The 17,592-nt window shown below is 37.4% G+C and overlaps 1 protein-coding gene across 2 annotated transcripts in view; it reads right to left on the bottom strand.

Annotated features, from left to right (window-relative positions):
* Window positions 1-4,465: 4,465 nt before the first annotated feature.
* ZNF81 (zinc finger protein 81) overlaps window positions 4,466-17,592 on the bottom strand; it is an 80,537-nt gene continuing 67,410 nt past the window's right edge. For both annotated transcript variants that reach the window (XM_008054423.1, XM_021710583.1), the window contains exon 5: window positions 4,466-6,171. In XM_008054423.1, the coding sequence (XP_008052614.1) occupies window positions 4,466-6,171 (1,706 nt within the window). The remainder of the gene's footprint in view (window positions 6,172-17,592) is intronic.

Genomic DNA, 17,592 nt, shown 5'->3' with positions numbered 1-17,592 from the left:
GCATCTGCCTGGAATGTAAACATCTAGAAAGAACACTGCTCTCATCCTTATAACAAGAAAAAAGCTCTGTAATCTACAGAATCATAACATTTCTTGACTCCATCAGAGAGCTAAGATCACAGAGCAAGCAATTAGCTTGAAATTGGTCAGTGCTTCAAAAGAGACAGGAAGTTAACACTGGGTCACCTGTAGCAAAGCAGGAAGGAAGATGGGGCCACCATATAAGCAGTAAAAATTCATCAAGAATTTTAATTGCTAAGGGCTGAGTGTGGGAAACCCAAGAGGTGAAGGCCTAAGTGTAGTTGGCCCCCACTTGCAGACTCTTCTCCATAGACCTCCACTGAGTGCTCATAAGAAACATTGGGGACAGGGCAGGAGACTGGAGAAAGCTTCCCTCCATGGTATAGGCCTGTGGGGTGGGGAGGCAGCTGCTAATACAGAAATGACACAAAGCCCCAGGGGATCCTACTCCCCTACAGAACAAAAACCTTAAGCCATTGGGGATACATGCAGCAAACTCTATTGCCCTCAGGACATAGGTGAAGATCCTCAGTAACTGGAGGAGGAAGGAAAAGGAAAAAAAGTCCTTCGCCCATGATAGAAGGGCAGGAAACCATCCTGGGCCCAGGCCATTAAAAGACTTCTACCAGTGGCGGAAGGGCAGGATTGCTGAGAAAAAACAAACAAACAAACAAACAAAAAAACACCCTCAAGACCCAGGGATACAACTGCGGCTGGCTCAGGACAACCTCTGCTCCTTACTCACTAGGTCAGCAAGAACCAGGCAATAATAGCAGACTACTAAGGGAGAGGCAAGAGAATGGAGAGTGACCCTCTCTGAGGTGCAGGCACACAGGAAAGGCCAAAGGTCTAAAGGCAAGTGTGGTCCAGGAACACTGGGAACAATTCTCTGGGCAAACCAGTGCCTATCCTAAGCACAACATAACCTTGGCAGCAAAACCCAAACCCAGACCAACTCCTGACTAGATGGACCCAATTTCCCCATGCTAATGAGCTAGCAAAAGAGCAGCCATGTCTATTTCCAGGAACAAATATTATTTACATCAGTTTTTACTGTCCTACACATAACATCCAACAATCAGCCAAAAATCATTAGATGCAAAAACAGCAAGAGAAAACAACCCACTATCAAGAGATAAAGCAATCAATAGACCCAGACTCAGTTGACCTAGTAGTTGGAACTACCAGACAGGGAATTTAAAATAACTATGATGACTATGTTGGAGGGTACTATGGGCTGATGTTTGTGTCCCTCCAAACTTCGTATGTTAAAATCTTAACCCTTCATGTAATGGTATTATGAAGTGGAGCCTTTGGGAGGTAGTTAGGTCATGGGGATGAAGCCCTCATGAATGGGATTAGTGCCCTTATAAAAGGGATCCCAGAGAGCTCTCTAGCTTTAGCCATGGGAGAATACAAGAAGTCAGCAGTCTGTAACCTGGAAGAGGGCCCACACCAGAACTTAACCATGATGGCACCCTGATCTCAGACTTCCAGCCTCCAGAACTATGAGGAATAAATTTATATTGTTTATAAGACATCTAGTCTCTGGTACTTTGTTATAGCAGCATAAACTGACTGCTGGAATATAGTGGAAAATTTGAACAACCTGCATGAACAGATGGGAAATTTCAGCAAAAATATGAACATAGTAAGAGTCAAATGGAAATAGTCAAAATAAAAAATAACTTAGATGAAGAATGCCTTCAATGTTAAACTTGACAGAGCCAGGGTAGGAGAAAATTTGGTAACCTTGAAGATAGATCAACAGAAATTATCCTAACTGAAACACAAAGAATAAAGTCTGAAGAGGGACACACATACAGAGATGGGATAAATCTATAGCATTTTAAAAATCTAACACAGTGTGTCTTCTAGTCACAAATTATTCACATTACTACTCCATGCAAAATATGTTCACTCTCATTCTAGGACCTCCAAATGTCTCATCCAAAAGTGTGGCATCAAACTCAAATCCAGGAATCTCAAGTCTTCTGTACCATGTTCAGATGTGACTGAGGCTCCTTGGGTACAGTTTTTTAGTTTCTTGATCCAGACACCTGTGAGCTAAATGACAAGTTATATGTCCCCCTTAACACACACACACACACACACACACACACAATGGTGAGATAGGGACAGGATAGCTGTAATAGATACTCCCATTCAAAAAAGAGGAGGAACAACAGGCACATATTAGTCACTGTTCCATAACCATTCTGAAATCCACAGAGCAAATGTCAGTGTCCCCGGCTCCAGGGGAAGATAATGTTTTTTGATTAGGGCACTGGTCTCCCTGGGAATGGCTCCACAGTCCATTTTAATATAATTGTTCTTGGTTCTTCCCTCTGAGACACCCTTCAATTCCCATAAGAAACAGTCCATGTTTGCAGCTGAATAACTTTCTCAGCTTGTATTCTGTTCATAGAAGTTTAGGGAGAGGAATCCAGAGGCCACTTTTCATGTTGAACTGTTTCAGTTCCTGGAAGTCCAAGGAGGTAGTTTCACTGGTAAAACTATTAAAACATTATGGGTTTCCTATGAATCTGGTTCGGATCTACTCCATTCCCCAAATGCCACACCAACAATTCTTTTTAAGAGAAGCTTGTCTCCACTTTGAGCAGTGTGCCAGGCCACTGTGAAACAATGTCATGAAGATTTTTATGAACGCTAAATTTTGCTGAGAGGATCTCCCCAGCACCAACTTAAATATTTCACAAGTTATAATAAAGGGTCTTACAAACACACTCATGATTTGATCTTTATCCTGAGGCCATTTTTTTTTTACCTTGAGAATGTTTTGCTGGCTGGAGAGACTAGTGATGTGAAAGTTATTTTCCAACTCAGCAAGTCCTGGCTTTTCTGTATTTCCTCTGAATTCTGCTTGTCAATGGCACAGTTATTTCTTTAGTTTCTCTCTTTATGTACTTTTATCACATGCAGCTAAAAGAAGCAAACAGACACTTCTCATATTCTGCTGCAAATGTCCTAAGCCAGATCCACAAGTTCATTTGGTCCATTCTCTATCTTCCCACAGTGCTTGGTGGCTGCTTTGCCATTTTCCCCCTTACTAAATAACATGAGTTGCCTTCTTTCTAGCCTTTGTAAACAGCTTTCTTCACTGTTTTTCCAGTCTCCGCCTGCCACCCAGGCCCAAAGCCTATGCCACATGTCTCATATTTTGGTCCAATGGTCCCCCACTTTTAAGTATCATTTGGCATTTGCTGTGCAACATACTACCACAAAACTTAAGTTGCTTAAAACTATAATCATTTTATTTATCTCAAAGTTCTGTAAGTTGGCAGGAATAACTGGTACGGCCCTTCTGGGCTGGGCTGGCTTGGCTGGGGCTGGAGGTCTAGGAAGGCCTCACTCCCATGTCTGACAATTGTCAGGCTACTTGGTCTAAGAGGAGTCAGCAGGGCTGGCTTGCCTCTGCTCTACGTGTTTCCTCATCCCCCAGCAGGGTAATCTGAGCTTCCTCACATGGAAGTCTCAGGATTCCAAAGAGCAGCAAGTGAGGACAAACCTCAAGGCAAGCTTTTCACACTTCTCAAGCTTTTTCTTGTATCTCTTTGCTAATGTCCATTGGCCAAAGCAAGTCACATGGCCACGTTCAAAGTCAAGGAGTAGAGAAAGAGATGTTACTTCTTAATAAGACATACAACAAAGTAACATTGCAAAGGGGCATGCATAAAAGGATGGGAGGAATCTGTTTTGCATTGTACCACAATGAAAGAAAATAAGAATTCTATGTCATGTATAAGAATTCGAAATCAGTATGAATAATAGGACTATATTTATATGTTCAAGTAAAATTATATCTACAGATGTATGTATATATAAAACCAAAATGACTTCAAAACTGTGGATCTACTTGATAGAAACATCCAATAAGAAACATATTTGATAAACATAATTATCTAAATTTGAAAAAAGAATTTCAATTCAATGATTCCTCCTGTTATGCAATGTGTTCTGCCACAAATACCCTATAGAACTGAGAGTAGGTCTACACATCAGTTATATTATTTTGTTGTCCTACCTTTCATTTTGTCATCACTTGAAGTTGCTTAATATAACACAGTAAACATGACTGTCATTTATATAATTTTGCACCCCCTTCCTATAAATAATTTAGTAACAATTTGCCTTATAATACTTTCTATAGGAAGCCTTTCCCAACACATCAAACTGACAGTATTTTTCCCTGTATGTCTTCTATTATCTTTTGTGAGGCCGCACAAATATGGAAATTGTCCCTCCTTCAGTGAATTCTTCGAGGGTCTCTTCTGAATATTTTAAAATCTCAGGTGAGACAGCCAATGCATGCTTTCTTTTATGATGTATTCACATAAGCTCTGTCATTGATATATTTTAAAACATACACTTAGACTTGACTTCTGTGATAAGGCTCTCTCATTTTCAAGAAACAAGGTTACTTTCATGTATGGATATTGCGATGCATACTGAGAACTGATTTCTGGGTGAAGCCCTTTCCACAGTCACTGCATTTATAGGGTTTATCTCCAGTATGAATTGTCTGGTGTTTATTGAAATTTGACCTGTCAGTGAAAGCTTTTCCACATTCTGCACATATATATGGTTTCTCCCCTGTGTGAATTCGCTGATGTACTTTGAGATGTGGCTTCTTGGAGAAGGATTTCTCACAGTCAGGACATTTATAAGGCTTCTCTGTAGTATGAATTCTCTGATGTGTAATTAACTCTGACTTCTGGATGAAGGCCCTCCCACAATCAGCACAAACGTAGGGCTTCTCTCCAGTATGAATGGTCTGGTGTTTGTTGAAATTTGACCTGTCAGTGAAGGCCTTCCCACATTCAGCACATATGTAAGACTTTTCTCCAGTATGAGACTTCTGGTGAGTGTTGAGATTTGACCTGTTAGTGAAAGCCTTCCCACATTCAGTACATACATAGGGTTTCTCTCCTGTGTGAATTCGCTTATGCATCTGGAGCTGTGACTTAGAAGGAAAAGATTTCCCACAGTCACTGCATTCATAAGGCTTCTCTCCAGTATGAATTCTTTGATGTGCAATTAAGTGTGCCTTCTGGATGAAGGCCTGCCCACATTCAGTACATATATAGGATCTTTCTCCTGTATGAATTCTCTGATGCATCCTGAGTGTTGATTTTTGAGTAAAGGCTTTCCCACACTCGCTACATTTGTGATGTCTCTCTCCAGTATGGATTTTCTGATGTATATTGAGGGCTGAGTTCAGGGAGAAGCCTTTTCCACATTCACTGCATTCATAGAGTTTTTCTCCAGTATGAGTTGTCTGATGTCTGAGTAAAGATGAGACCTGGAAAAATGATTTTCCACATTCATTGCATTTATAGGGTTTCTCTCTAGTATGAATTTTTTCATGCACAATTAATTCTGAATTCTGGATGAAGGCCTTCCCACATTTAGCACATATGTACAGTTTTTCATCTCTATGAACTCTCAGATATATACTGAGTAGTGGCTTCTGTGTAAAAACATTTACACATTTGCTCAGTTCATGAGGTTTTTCCATGGTATGAATTCTCTGAGGTGCAAAGAGGTGAGACTTCGGGGTGAAGACTTTTCCAAATTCAGTACATGTGCTTGCTTTCTCCCCAACAGGAAATTTCACATTTTGACTGAGTGAGTGTTTGAGGCTAAGGACTTTTCCACATTGATTACGTTCGCAGAACTTCACTCCTGTGTGTGTATTTTCATGATTAGTGTAAGAACTCTGGGTAAAAACTTGACCATGCCCAATAGTTTTGTCAAAATTCTTTGTTGTACTGTTTTTATTATGAATATGCAAGTCTAAATTATGCTTTAAACTCTTCCCAAATGAGTCACGTTTATGGGGCCTTTTTTGTGAAAGAATGAGATTTGGGCTTGAATGAACAAATTTTCCAATGTCCTTGTATTCATAATCCCACTCAGTATTCAATGTTTTCTTATTGATGAAAGAAGCATGACTCAGAAGTTTATTTTGTTTTTCCTGACATCTCTTTATCTGATCAGCATCTTGCCACAGTTCTTTTAAAATAGAATACAGTGAATCATCTCTTGTGTCTTCACCCTCCATTTTATTGCAAAATGTAGGTTTTCCAGCAATTCTTTTTTGTGAGGTCTTAATTCCAAACTTCCCATCTAAAAAGACAAAGTAAAATTGACACAAAGATTAGATAGCAGAAGATTAAAAGGTGCATATAAGCTAATATAATTGAACACATGGAAATCAGTAAATCTAATGATGATGATGACAGGAAATACATATATAGCCCTTATTATGTGACAACCTCTTACAAGACACAATATTCCAGGCACTGTTCTAAGAAAGATATGTGTATAATCAAGTGTCATTTAATGACAGGGATACATCTGAGAAAGCTGTTGTTAGGTTATTTTGTCATTGTGTGGACACCGTGGAGTGTACTTAAACAAACCTAGATGGTCTAGCCTGCTACACACCTAGGCTATATGGCATAGCCTATTGCTTCTAGACTATAAATGTATATAGCATGTTACTATACTGAACACTGTAGGCAACTCTTACACAATGTCAAGTATTTGTGTATCTAAATATAGAAAAGGCAATGCATTGTGCTACATTACAAATGGTTACGATGTCACTAGGCAATAGAAAACATTCAACTTCATTAATATTAAGGGATCAAATGTCATTATGTGATACATAACTGTACCTATGAACTCATTTAATCCTTTCAAAAGCCCCATGAGGTATCTGCTATTATCACCCACCTTTTGGAGAGAAGGAAAGTGAGGCTCATAATGGTTATATAATTTGTACTAAAATACATTGATTAAGTGTCAGAGGTTGGAGTTCAACATAAGCAGTCTAGCTCTATTTTGGTAGGAAGCTTGGCTATCAAGTAAGGTGGACAGAAGATAGTTAAGACAAGGGCTTTCAGGGAAAATATCTGTGGAGACCTGATAAGTCCTCATTAGCTTTCAATTCTAAACCTTCACTAATGATGCTGCTTCATTTTGCTTACTAGCAAAAAATCAAATTAATGTGATAAAAACCATTCATATTCATAGGTAAAATATTGTGGCCATAGCCATCCTAACCTATACAAACCTATACATAGATGTCTATATTCTAACTCTCCATTCAGGTGCAATTGTTTTCTTGGCCCTAATTTACACGTATCTGACAAAAAATAGAAGTGAGGACAAGCCATCTGTGGTAGAGACTGAAAACTGTCCGCTAGAATCTGTTTCTCCATTCTTTTGCATTAGCAGAGTAGCAGGCAGGCAACTGGTTTTCCAGTCATAGAACATTTCTCAGCTTCCTTTGAAAACTGGTGAGGCCATTTGACAAGGTTCTCATCAACACAATGTGAGAGAAGATGATGGTGCTACTTTCAAGTGAGAGCATTGAGACAGTGGGCATGTTTTCTCCATGCTCACTTCTACCTTCTTGCTTTCTAAAACCTGGACTCAGTAGCAACACAGATTCAAACATGCAGATGTTTGAAAACCTAAGAGATGGTGATGTGTTGAAAGAAGCCTGGATTCCTGAACACACATGAGCATGGAGGTTTTCTATAAAGAGAAATAAAATTCCTTAGTACTGCAAATTAGCATTAACATAAATCATACATGATTCCTGCCCAGAGTGGGTATCACAGATGTTTCTATTCCCAGTTTAGTGCCACGATGGATGTGAAGGTGGTCTGGCTGTAGTATCTGTCACCCCATTGATCACCAGGGTTGATTCAGCTGATCAGGCTGGCTAAGTGGGTGTCCCCTTCCTCCCTCACTGCTCCACGTGTGTCCTTCCTGAAGCTGCACACTTGGCTGAAGATTATTTTCCCCAAGAGAGGGAGACTTCTTCAGCCAAAGGTATACAAGTAGCTGTGCTTTTCTGCTAGAACCCCCAATACAGTGCATGAGACATATTAGTTCCTGATAAATAATTTTAAAATGAAATATGCTATTGACTTATTCAGTAAAAGATTTAAGAGACTGAGAATGCTCTAAGTCATCAAATCCAGCTTTCCCCTTTTAATCTGTGTGATACTGTCCTCCAGACACATGTCCCATCCAAAATGATATCCTCCTATTCTTAAGCTGAATTTTCATTCTCACATATTTGGCTTTAATTTATTTTGGAGGCATTGAGCACTGGATTCCAAGGCATGGTTTTAAAAGCAATTCTGCCTTTCACTTTATTTAACTTATAACCCCTTGCTATACCAAACAATATTTCTTAGATCACCAGCACCAATGCTCATTGTAAAAAAATTGTTCCTGTAATACCAAGCTTCTCTACACCCTTCCTAAGCTCACAGATTCTATGAACAGTACATAAACGAAGAGTTATTAGTCTAGACAAAGAGCTGCTCGTGCAAGCTTACATCCTACTCATCTAGTTTATTTTCAAATCAAAGGACATGTTCATGTCCTCTTCTCCTGTTAAACTTGCTTAGCATTTTCTTTTATGCTGTTAAAAAAGATATGTGTGCTTTCTGAAACAGTTTTTATTACTTTGGAAATTAATCTAATCACACCACATAATCTAATCAAACCCATGTTTTTCTGAACTTCAAAAGTAGGCACTCTCTATGCAATTTATTTTGCTAATCACTGTAACAGACTTCTATTATAATAGAAATAAAATGTACAAAGGATAAACTTTTAAATACTGGATGTCATTGTCTTTACTTTCCAATAACAATTTATATCTGTTGAATTCCTTTCAGTAGAATTTGTAAAAATCCTCCTGAAAAAGAGTAAAACAGTTTCCATTCTTTCCATTAAAAATTCAGTTAGTTAATGTTGGTAAGTATCTTCTTCATGCTTAGTATTTGAATAATGAAAGTACAATACAAGCTCTTATTTTCAGAGACTCTCAAAAATGACAGGGGGCAAAAGCATCTGGGACATGGGGAAACAGACATGAGCAAGAGCATTAAATCTGGAGTAGGTAAGGACCATTACATAGACTAGATGAGAGCCTGGATCCAAAAAGAAAATGTCTATTATGTGGACAGGCAGAGCAAAAAATAAAAATCCTAGATGCACAGACCTACTTCATATATGGTAGGTATTAAAGACAAGGTGAACAATTTGAGGAAAACAAGAATTAAGGAAACTGTACAGATACAATTTTAAACTGGAAATAATGGCCATCTTGTAGATGGCACTGAAAGAAGAGTTATTGATCATGTGTCATAAAATATGGAGTAGCCATAAGCTTATGTCATAAAGCTAATGACAAAGATAAATGCAACATCTCAGGTAATAAAATCTGTCAGTAGCATTTAAGATGAACTAGAAATAAGAATGGAACCTGCAGCTCCCATTAGGAAAAGAATAACTGAAGCATAAGAAAATATAGACCCGTTTGGGGGTAATGCTACTGTGAATTAAGATAAGATGCTATCTAAGTAGTGGTATTTAAAAAAGAAAAAATAGGAGTTGCAGAGTAACTAGTAAGAAGATAACTAAGAGGGAAGAAACAAGAAACACAGCAGAATCTGACAGAATTAGGAATGTGAAGATTCCTGATTTGGGCAATGATGACATCAATCCCTCCCATACTGAGGATGAAAAAATAGAATATTCTATGAGAATAGTCCAGTATGCAGGTAAGTGAGGTATTAGTGCAAAATTATAGTATAGCAACTGGCGGTGTTAATATGGAAGTCATCAGAATACAAATAAAAAGCTTAATTAGTGTTCCAAATAGAAGATCCCTTTGAGTTAATTTCTGTAGGAACAAATATCTAGAATATAGTAAACAGTTCCCCAAGCTAGTGCATCTGGGGAGGAAAAAAGCCTCTATGAAAAATAAAATGAGAAAATTAGGTGTAAATCAAGAAGAAATAGCAAAAACTATATGGTTAGAAAAGATAAAATCATAGGAACAAGAAATTCACAGAAGAATATATCCATTAGACTGACCTCAAAGTAAGAAACTTGAATAAGCCAAATGTTGGCACAGATGTGGTGAAATAGGCACACTTGTAGACTGCATATATATCCCAGTGATCAAGCAATATCATGCCTATATAAACATACCTGAGGAATAATCTCACAGGCCAAAAAGGTGATACATACAAGACATACTTTTTTATTAAGGTATAATTTAAATATAGTAAAGTATAGATCACTATAAAGCTCAACTCTAATACTTATATGTAACATCCATGTAATCACAGCTCAGATGAAAATATAAAAACTTTACAGCAACTTGGATGGATTTAGAGTCTATCATACTCAGTGATCTATCACAGAAACAAAGAACTGAGTACCACATGTTCTCACTCATAAGTGGACCCTGAACATTTACCATAGTACCATAAGAAAGGGATTGGAACACTGCTGGGGGTGGGGGAGTGGGGAGGGGCACATAACATCAATAAGAGTTCAGAACAAGGGTACCGGCATGATCAATGTTTATATGCCTAACCCTGAAATGTGCCCCATATCTTTATAATAAAAATTAAAAAATAAATAAAAAATAAAAAGAGTTCCTGATCTCAAACCAGGAGAAGTGGGGACCAAAGGGAAGCCCAAACTTTACCTGTTCGATGATCACTTGTATACCTAATCCTGAATTGTACTCCATATCTTTAAAATTAAAAAAATGTTTTAAAATTAAAAACATTTTAATTCTCCCAGCAAGTTCCTTGGTGTTCCTTCTAAGTCAATAACTGACCCTCAGAGGTAACCACCATTCTGATCACCAATCATTTATCACCAATATTATCCCAATCATAAATTAGATTGCTTTTCTTTGCTTTAACTTTATATAAACAGAATTATACAGCATATACCCATTGGCATGTCTGGCTTCTTTTGCTCAAGAATGTTTTTGAGGTTCACCCAAGTTCCTATGTATATCAGTAGTTCATTTTTTTCATTGCTGTGTGATATCACATTGTAAAAATATAGCATAACATTCACCATGTTCCTGTTCATGGACATTTGGGTTGTTTCAAATTTTTGGCAATTAAGCTAAAGCTGATATGAATATCCTAGTACATTTATTTTAGTGGACATATACATTCATTTCTCTTCAATATATGCCAGGGATGGCATTACTGGGTCACAAGATGTAGTGTTAGTAGGTAGTGCCTGTCTTCCAAAGTGGTTGAAAGAATTTATATTCTTGCCATCAATGAATGTGAATTCTAATTGCTCCATATATTAATCAACACTTGATACTTGTCAATATTTTTTATTTTAGCCCTTATCTTGTCTGTATGTATATGTGTAGGAATGTTTCATTACATTTATGATGAATAATGATGTTTAGCATGCATTTATTATGTCCATTGGATACCTCTTTTTTGAATTGCCTATTATGTCCTTTACCCATTTATTCAATTGATTTATAAGAGTTCTTTATATATTCTGAATAAAAATCATTTGCCAAATCTATGTACTGAAAATATCACAAGAACAGGCATATAGACCAAGGGAACAGAATAGAGATTCTGGAAGCAAAGTCTCAATTTTTCAACCAACTCATCTTTGACAAAGCCTCCAACAACAACCACTAGGGAGAGGAGAACCTATTCGGTAAATGGTGCTGGGAAAACTGGCTGACCACATGCAGAAGATTGAAAAAGGACCCCAACCTATCACCATACACAAAACTCAACTCTAAATGGATCAAAGACCTAAACGTAAAACCTCAAACTATAAGAATCTTAGAAAACGCAGGAAACAACCTTATGGAAATTGGAACTAGCAACCAATTCCTGATCAGAACCCTAAGTGCCCATACCACAAGAGAGAAGATAGACGAGTGGGACCTCATCAAACTAATGAGCTTCTGCAAAGCAAAAGAAATTGCCAAGAGAGCAGGAAGACAACCTACAGAATGGGGAAAAATATTTGCCAACTGTATATTTGATAAAGGCCTACTAACATCTAGGATGTACAAGGAACTCAAACATGTCGAAAGGAAAAAAACAAACAGTCCTGTTAAAAAGTGAGCAAAAGACATAAATAGATACTTCTCAAAAGAAGATATACGGGCAGCCAACAGACACATGAAAAAGTGCTCAGCCTTACTCATCATCAGAGAAATGCAAATCAAAACCACATTGAGATACCACCTAATCCCAGTAAGAAGGGCCATCATTAATAAAACAAACAACAACAGATGCTGGCGAGGATGCAAAGAAAAAGGAACGCTTCTACATTGCTGGTGGGAATGCAAACTAGTGCAACCTCTTTGGAAGACAGTGTGATGATTTCTGAAAGAACTAGAAATTGACCTTCCATATGACCCAGCAATTCCCCTATTGGGAATATACCCAGAGGAGCTCAAATCATTCTATAAAAAAGATACCTGCACACGCATGTTTGTTGCAGCTCTAGTCACAATAGCAAAAGCATGGAACCAACTATGCTGCCCATTGAAGCTGGACTGGATTAAAAAATATGGTAACATATACATGATGAAATATTACGCAGTCATAAAGAAGAACAAAATCATGAACTTCACAGCAACCAGGTTGGACTTAGAGTCTATGATACTGAGTGATCTTTCACAGAAACAAAGAACTAAGTATCACATGTTCTCACTCATAAGCAGACCTTGAACAATTATCATAATACTATAAGAAAAAGATTGGCAGTAGTGGGAATCTGCCAGGGGAGGGAGGCACACCTCATCAACAAGGGTACCTACATAATGAACATCTGTATACCTAACCCTGAATTGTACCCATCTTTAAAATAAAAAATTTAAATATATATATATTTTTAAAAACTAAAATGTTTTTGCACAGCAAAAGAAATAATCAACAGAGTGAACATAAAACCTGTTGGACCAGAGAAAATATTTGCAAATTACACCTCAAAGGGCTAATATCCAGAATCGACAAGGAATTCAAACCACACAGCATGAAAAAAACAAATAATCCCATCAAAAAGTGGACAAAGGACATGAATAGACAATTCTCAAAAGAATACATACAAGCAGCCAACAAATATATGGAAAAAAATGTTCAACATCATTAATTATCAGATAAATGCAAATTGAAACCACAATGAGATATCACCTCACACCACCCATAATGGCTATTATTAGAAAGTCTAAGAACAACAGATGTTGGTGTGGTTGCCTAGAAAAGGGAACACTCATTCACTGTTGGTGGGGTTGTAAACTAGTTCAACCTCTATGGAAAACAGTATGAAGATTTCTCAAAGAACTAAATATTGAATTATCATTTGACCCAGCAATCCCACTACTAGGGAACTACCCAAAGGAAAAGAAATCAATTTATTAAAAAAAAAAAAGATATCTGCACTCGTATGCTCATTGCATCATGGAACCAACCTAAGTGCCCACCAACAATTGTCTGGATAAAAAAATGGGTACATGTACACGATGGAATATTACGCAGCCATAAAGAAGTACAAACATATGGACTTCGCAGCAACTTGGATGGATTTAGAGCCTGTCATACTCCGTGGTCTATCACAGAAACCAAGAACAGAGTACCATATATTCTCACTCATCAGCAGACCTTGAACAATTACCATAATACTATAAGAAAGGGACTGGCAGTAGTGGGAAACTGCCAGGGGAGGGAGGGGCACACCTCATCAACAAGGGTACTTGCATAATGAACATTTGTATACTTAATCCTTAAACCCACAAAACTTTAAAATAAAAAATTTTTTTAAAGTTTATATACCTCATTACTAAGATAAATAAACTGTTCTAATGACCAAAAAAAGAAATAGAAAATTTGAATATCGCTGTATTAAATAAATGAAATCTTAAGTTAAATACAGTCCACAAAGAAAACTTCAGATGACCCAGATGAATCCACTGGCGGGTTTACATATATTTAAGGAAAAAAAAATTAGTAATCTTATACAAAATCAAAAAAAATGGAGATTAAGATCCTTACCAAATACTAGCAAATTAAATCAAGAAATACATTAAAAACATAATATACCATAATCAAGTAAGGTTTCTCCCAGTAATGCAAGGTCAGTTTAACATCTAAAAACAAATAAAATTCACCACATAAATAGAAGAAAATGCTAATTTAAATAAATACAGAAAAAGCATTTGGGAAATTCAACGTCTATTCATGTTTAAGACTCTCATTAAACTAGAAATGGAAAGAAATTGCCACAAATTAATAAAGGGCATCTAAGAAAAAACCCAGCTAATATACCTTTTTTTTAAAATAAGTCAGAGTCTCACTGTGTTGCTCAGGCTGGAGGGCAGTGGCATTCTCATGACTACCACAGCCTCGACCTGCTGGGCTCAGGCGATCCTTCCGCCTCAGCCTTCCAAGTAGCTGGGCCTACAGGTGCATGCCACTACACCTGGCTAGTTATTTGATTTATTGTAGAGATGAGGTCTCGCCAAATTGCCCAGGCTGGTCTCGAACCTCTGGGCTCAGACAATCCTCTTGTCTCCACCTCCCAAAGTTCTGGGATTATAGATGTGAGCCACTGCGCCCAGCCACAACTAATACACTTAATGGTGAAAGACAAAGTTTTTGCCTTCAAATTGGGAACAAGATAAAATAAAAATAAAGAGCATATAGACAAAAAGAAAACGATAGATACATGATTATGTATGCAGACAATTTTAAGGTGTTTATAAGAAGACCCACTAGAATTAATAAGCAAAATCTCAGAATACAAGGTCAATGTACAAGAATCAATTGTAAGAGATCTAATTCTAGTATAGAGAAGTAAGCTCCTAAAAAAGGTCTTCTATAGATAATAAATGTAATTTCTAGAAAAAACAGACAAAACTGAACCAAAACAAAACAAAACAAAAAAACAAAACAAAAGCAGGCAGATTTTGGAGGGGAGTCAAAAGTTAGAGGACGTGAGTTTCACCTTTTGTTGGGTTTCTGTTGAAAATAGCTGCACTCCTAGCAGCAGTGTGGAGCAGCTAAAATTCCTATAAAAGCTTGTCACCCTTTTGCCAGAGCAATCAGGGGAAGAAGGCTGGGGTATCTAGGGCCACTAGAGATTCATGGGCAAACCCCAAAAGAAAGAATCAGTGAAATCAAACCTCCAATTTTGTATATAAACTCTGCCTAAGTTTCTGGCTGACCCCTCAGCCCAGCTTGGGTGGGGCAAACACAAAGCAGTGTGAACTGAGATCTGAGTTGCTAACAACCTTAGGTAAGACATTGCTAGTTTGAATAAACCTAGTTAACTGCTATGACAAGAACCCTGATACTCTTCTGAAAATATTGCAGAATACAGTGTTACTATAACATAATGTTGATAATGCTCAGAACACAATCCATAATTACTCAAATGAGTAATGTTCAAAAGAAAAACGTTCTTTTGATCACTTTCTTGTGTCTTCAGTAGTTCGTTTAAAAAATATCTTTTCCAGGTTTAGCAATTTTTATCTGACAGATGGGTTGTTCCAGTAGAAACAATTCTATAATAATAGAACATGAGTTAATTTTTGCATATGGTGTGAGGTATGGGTCAAAGTTTCTGCTTGCTCCCCAATACTGACAACCATTTGTTCCAGCACAATTTGTAGAAAATACTTTAATTTCTCCCTTCAAATTGCATTCGCATCTCTGTCAAAAAAACCCAAAAACCAGTTATCTCTATATGGAGCCAATTTTCAGACTCTCCTGTTCCACTATATATTAGTCTGTCCTTAGATCAAAACCGCACTGTCCAGATTACTGTAGCTTTACAGTAAATCTTAACATTACATTGTGTCAATTCTCCAAACTTTTCCTTCTTTCTCAAGACTATGTTGGTTATTCTAGGTCTTTTGCATATGTACATATATGTTTAAATCTCCTTGTCCGTTTTTACCCCCAAATTACAAGTAATTGATTAAACAAGTAGAAGACAAACCAGTAAGGCAACAGGAGATTTCAGCAAAATGCAACCAACTTGAATTACAGATTACAGAACACTGCATCCTTCAACAGTTGAATATACATTCTGAGAGGGTGAAGTCAAACAGAGTGACTTAGCTAAAGAACAGCCATTTTAACATTGCTTAAGCTTTGTCATACTTTGCTAGCTGGCTGTCCCATTCCCCACTTCCTAAACATTATTAGCCAGTGACAGAACCAGCTTTCTGGAGGTAGCTATTAAGAACTGTTTTGCAGGCCGGGTGTGGTGGCTCAAACCTGTAATCCCAGCACTCTGGGAGGCTGAGGCTAGAGGACTGCCTGAACCCACGGGTTCAAGACCAGCCTGGGCAACATGGTGAGACCTTGTCTCTACAATACATCAAAAAATTAGCCAGGCATGGTAGCGCTCGCCTGTAGTTCTGGCTACTTGGAAGGCTGAGGCGGAAGGATCACTGGAGCATGCCATTCCAGCCTGGGTGATGGAATGAGACACCAACTCAAAAAAAAAAAGAATTGTTTTGCATCTCCCAAGTATGTCTATGTAGGCCTTTGTTTACCAACCTATACAGGACCAAGCTGACCTAATTGTAATCAGCCTTTTGTGACTGTCCACTACCTCTAAGTGTCAGCCCCACTCTCCTTTGAGTGGAAATAAACTCTTTTGCTTTACTTTTGCAAATCTTTGCTTTTTTTCCTGTGGCACTGGCCCACCTTACCTCAGTTTACCCTAACACATTCTTTATAGGGATACACAGAACATTCCCCTAGATAGACCATATGCTGAAATCATACAGAGTATGTTCTTTGACCACAACAGGATTAAATTAGACAAAATAGAGGAAATCGATGAATTCCTTGAAAAATACAACTTACTATGCCTGGCAAAAGATGAAATTAAAAATCTGAATAGTCCTATGTTTATTAAAGAAATTGCATTTGTTATTAAAACTTTCCCAGGTCCAGATGGTTTTTCTAGTTGATTCCATGAAACATTAACATAGTAAATAACCATCTTATATAAACTATTTCAGAAAATAAAGACGAAAACACTTCACAACTCATTTTATGTGGCCAGTGTAGCCCTAATATCAAAATATGACAATGACATTTGCAAAACCCAGAAAACTATGAGCCAAAAATTACTTATGAAAAATGCAAATATTTTAAAACAAAATATCAATAAATAGAATAAAAATATGTAATAAGGATAATGCATCATAATCAATTAGTATTTTTCTCAGAACTGCAAGGTTAATTCATCATTTAAAAATCAATAAGTAAATTCACCACAATAACAGAACAAAAGAAGAAACTCATATAATCTAATGGATGCAGGAAAAGCATTTGACAAAATTCAATACTCAACCATAAAAAAAAACAAAACACTCGGCAACAAGCTAGGATTAGTATTATATAATTTGACAAAGGGCAGCTACAAAAAACCTAACATCATACTTATGATGAATGGTGAAAGATTGAATTTTATTAATCGAGAACAAGTCAAACATGTCCATGCTTGAAAGGACAGACCGAGGGTGGGAAGTCATTTTTCATCTTGTTCTTAAACCCTGACATAATGATGAGAAAGTAGAAGCTATGTTTTGGAGAAATGCATATTTTAGATAAAGATTAACTTTGCTAGCCGGGCTCAGTGGCTCAGCCTGCAAACCTGCACCTTTGGAAGGCTGAGGTGAGTGGATTGCCTGAGCCC

This window comes from Carlito syrichta, unplaced genomic scaffold (genome assembly GCF_000164805.1).
Source record: "Carlito syrichta isolate Samal-C Ts95f unplaced genomic scaffold, Tarsius_syrichta-2.0.1 Scaffold290302, whole genome shotgun sequence".
Taxonomy (NCBI): domain Eukaryota; kingdom Metazoa; phylum Chordata; class Mammalia; order Primates; family Tarsiidae; genus Carlito; species Carlito syrichta.
The sequence above is the reverse complement of the archived record's forward strand: the minus strand, read 5'-3'. Positions and strand labels throughout refer to the sequence as shown.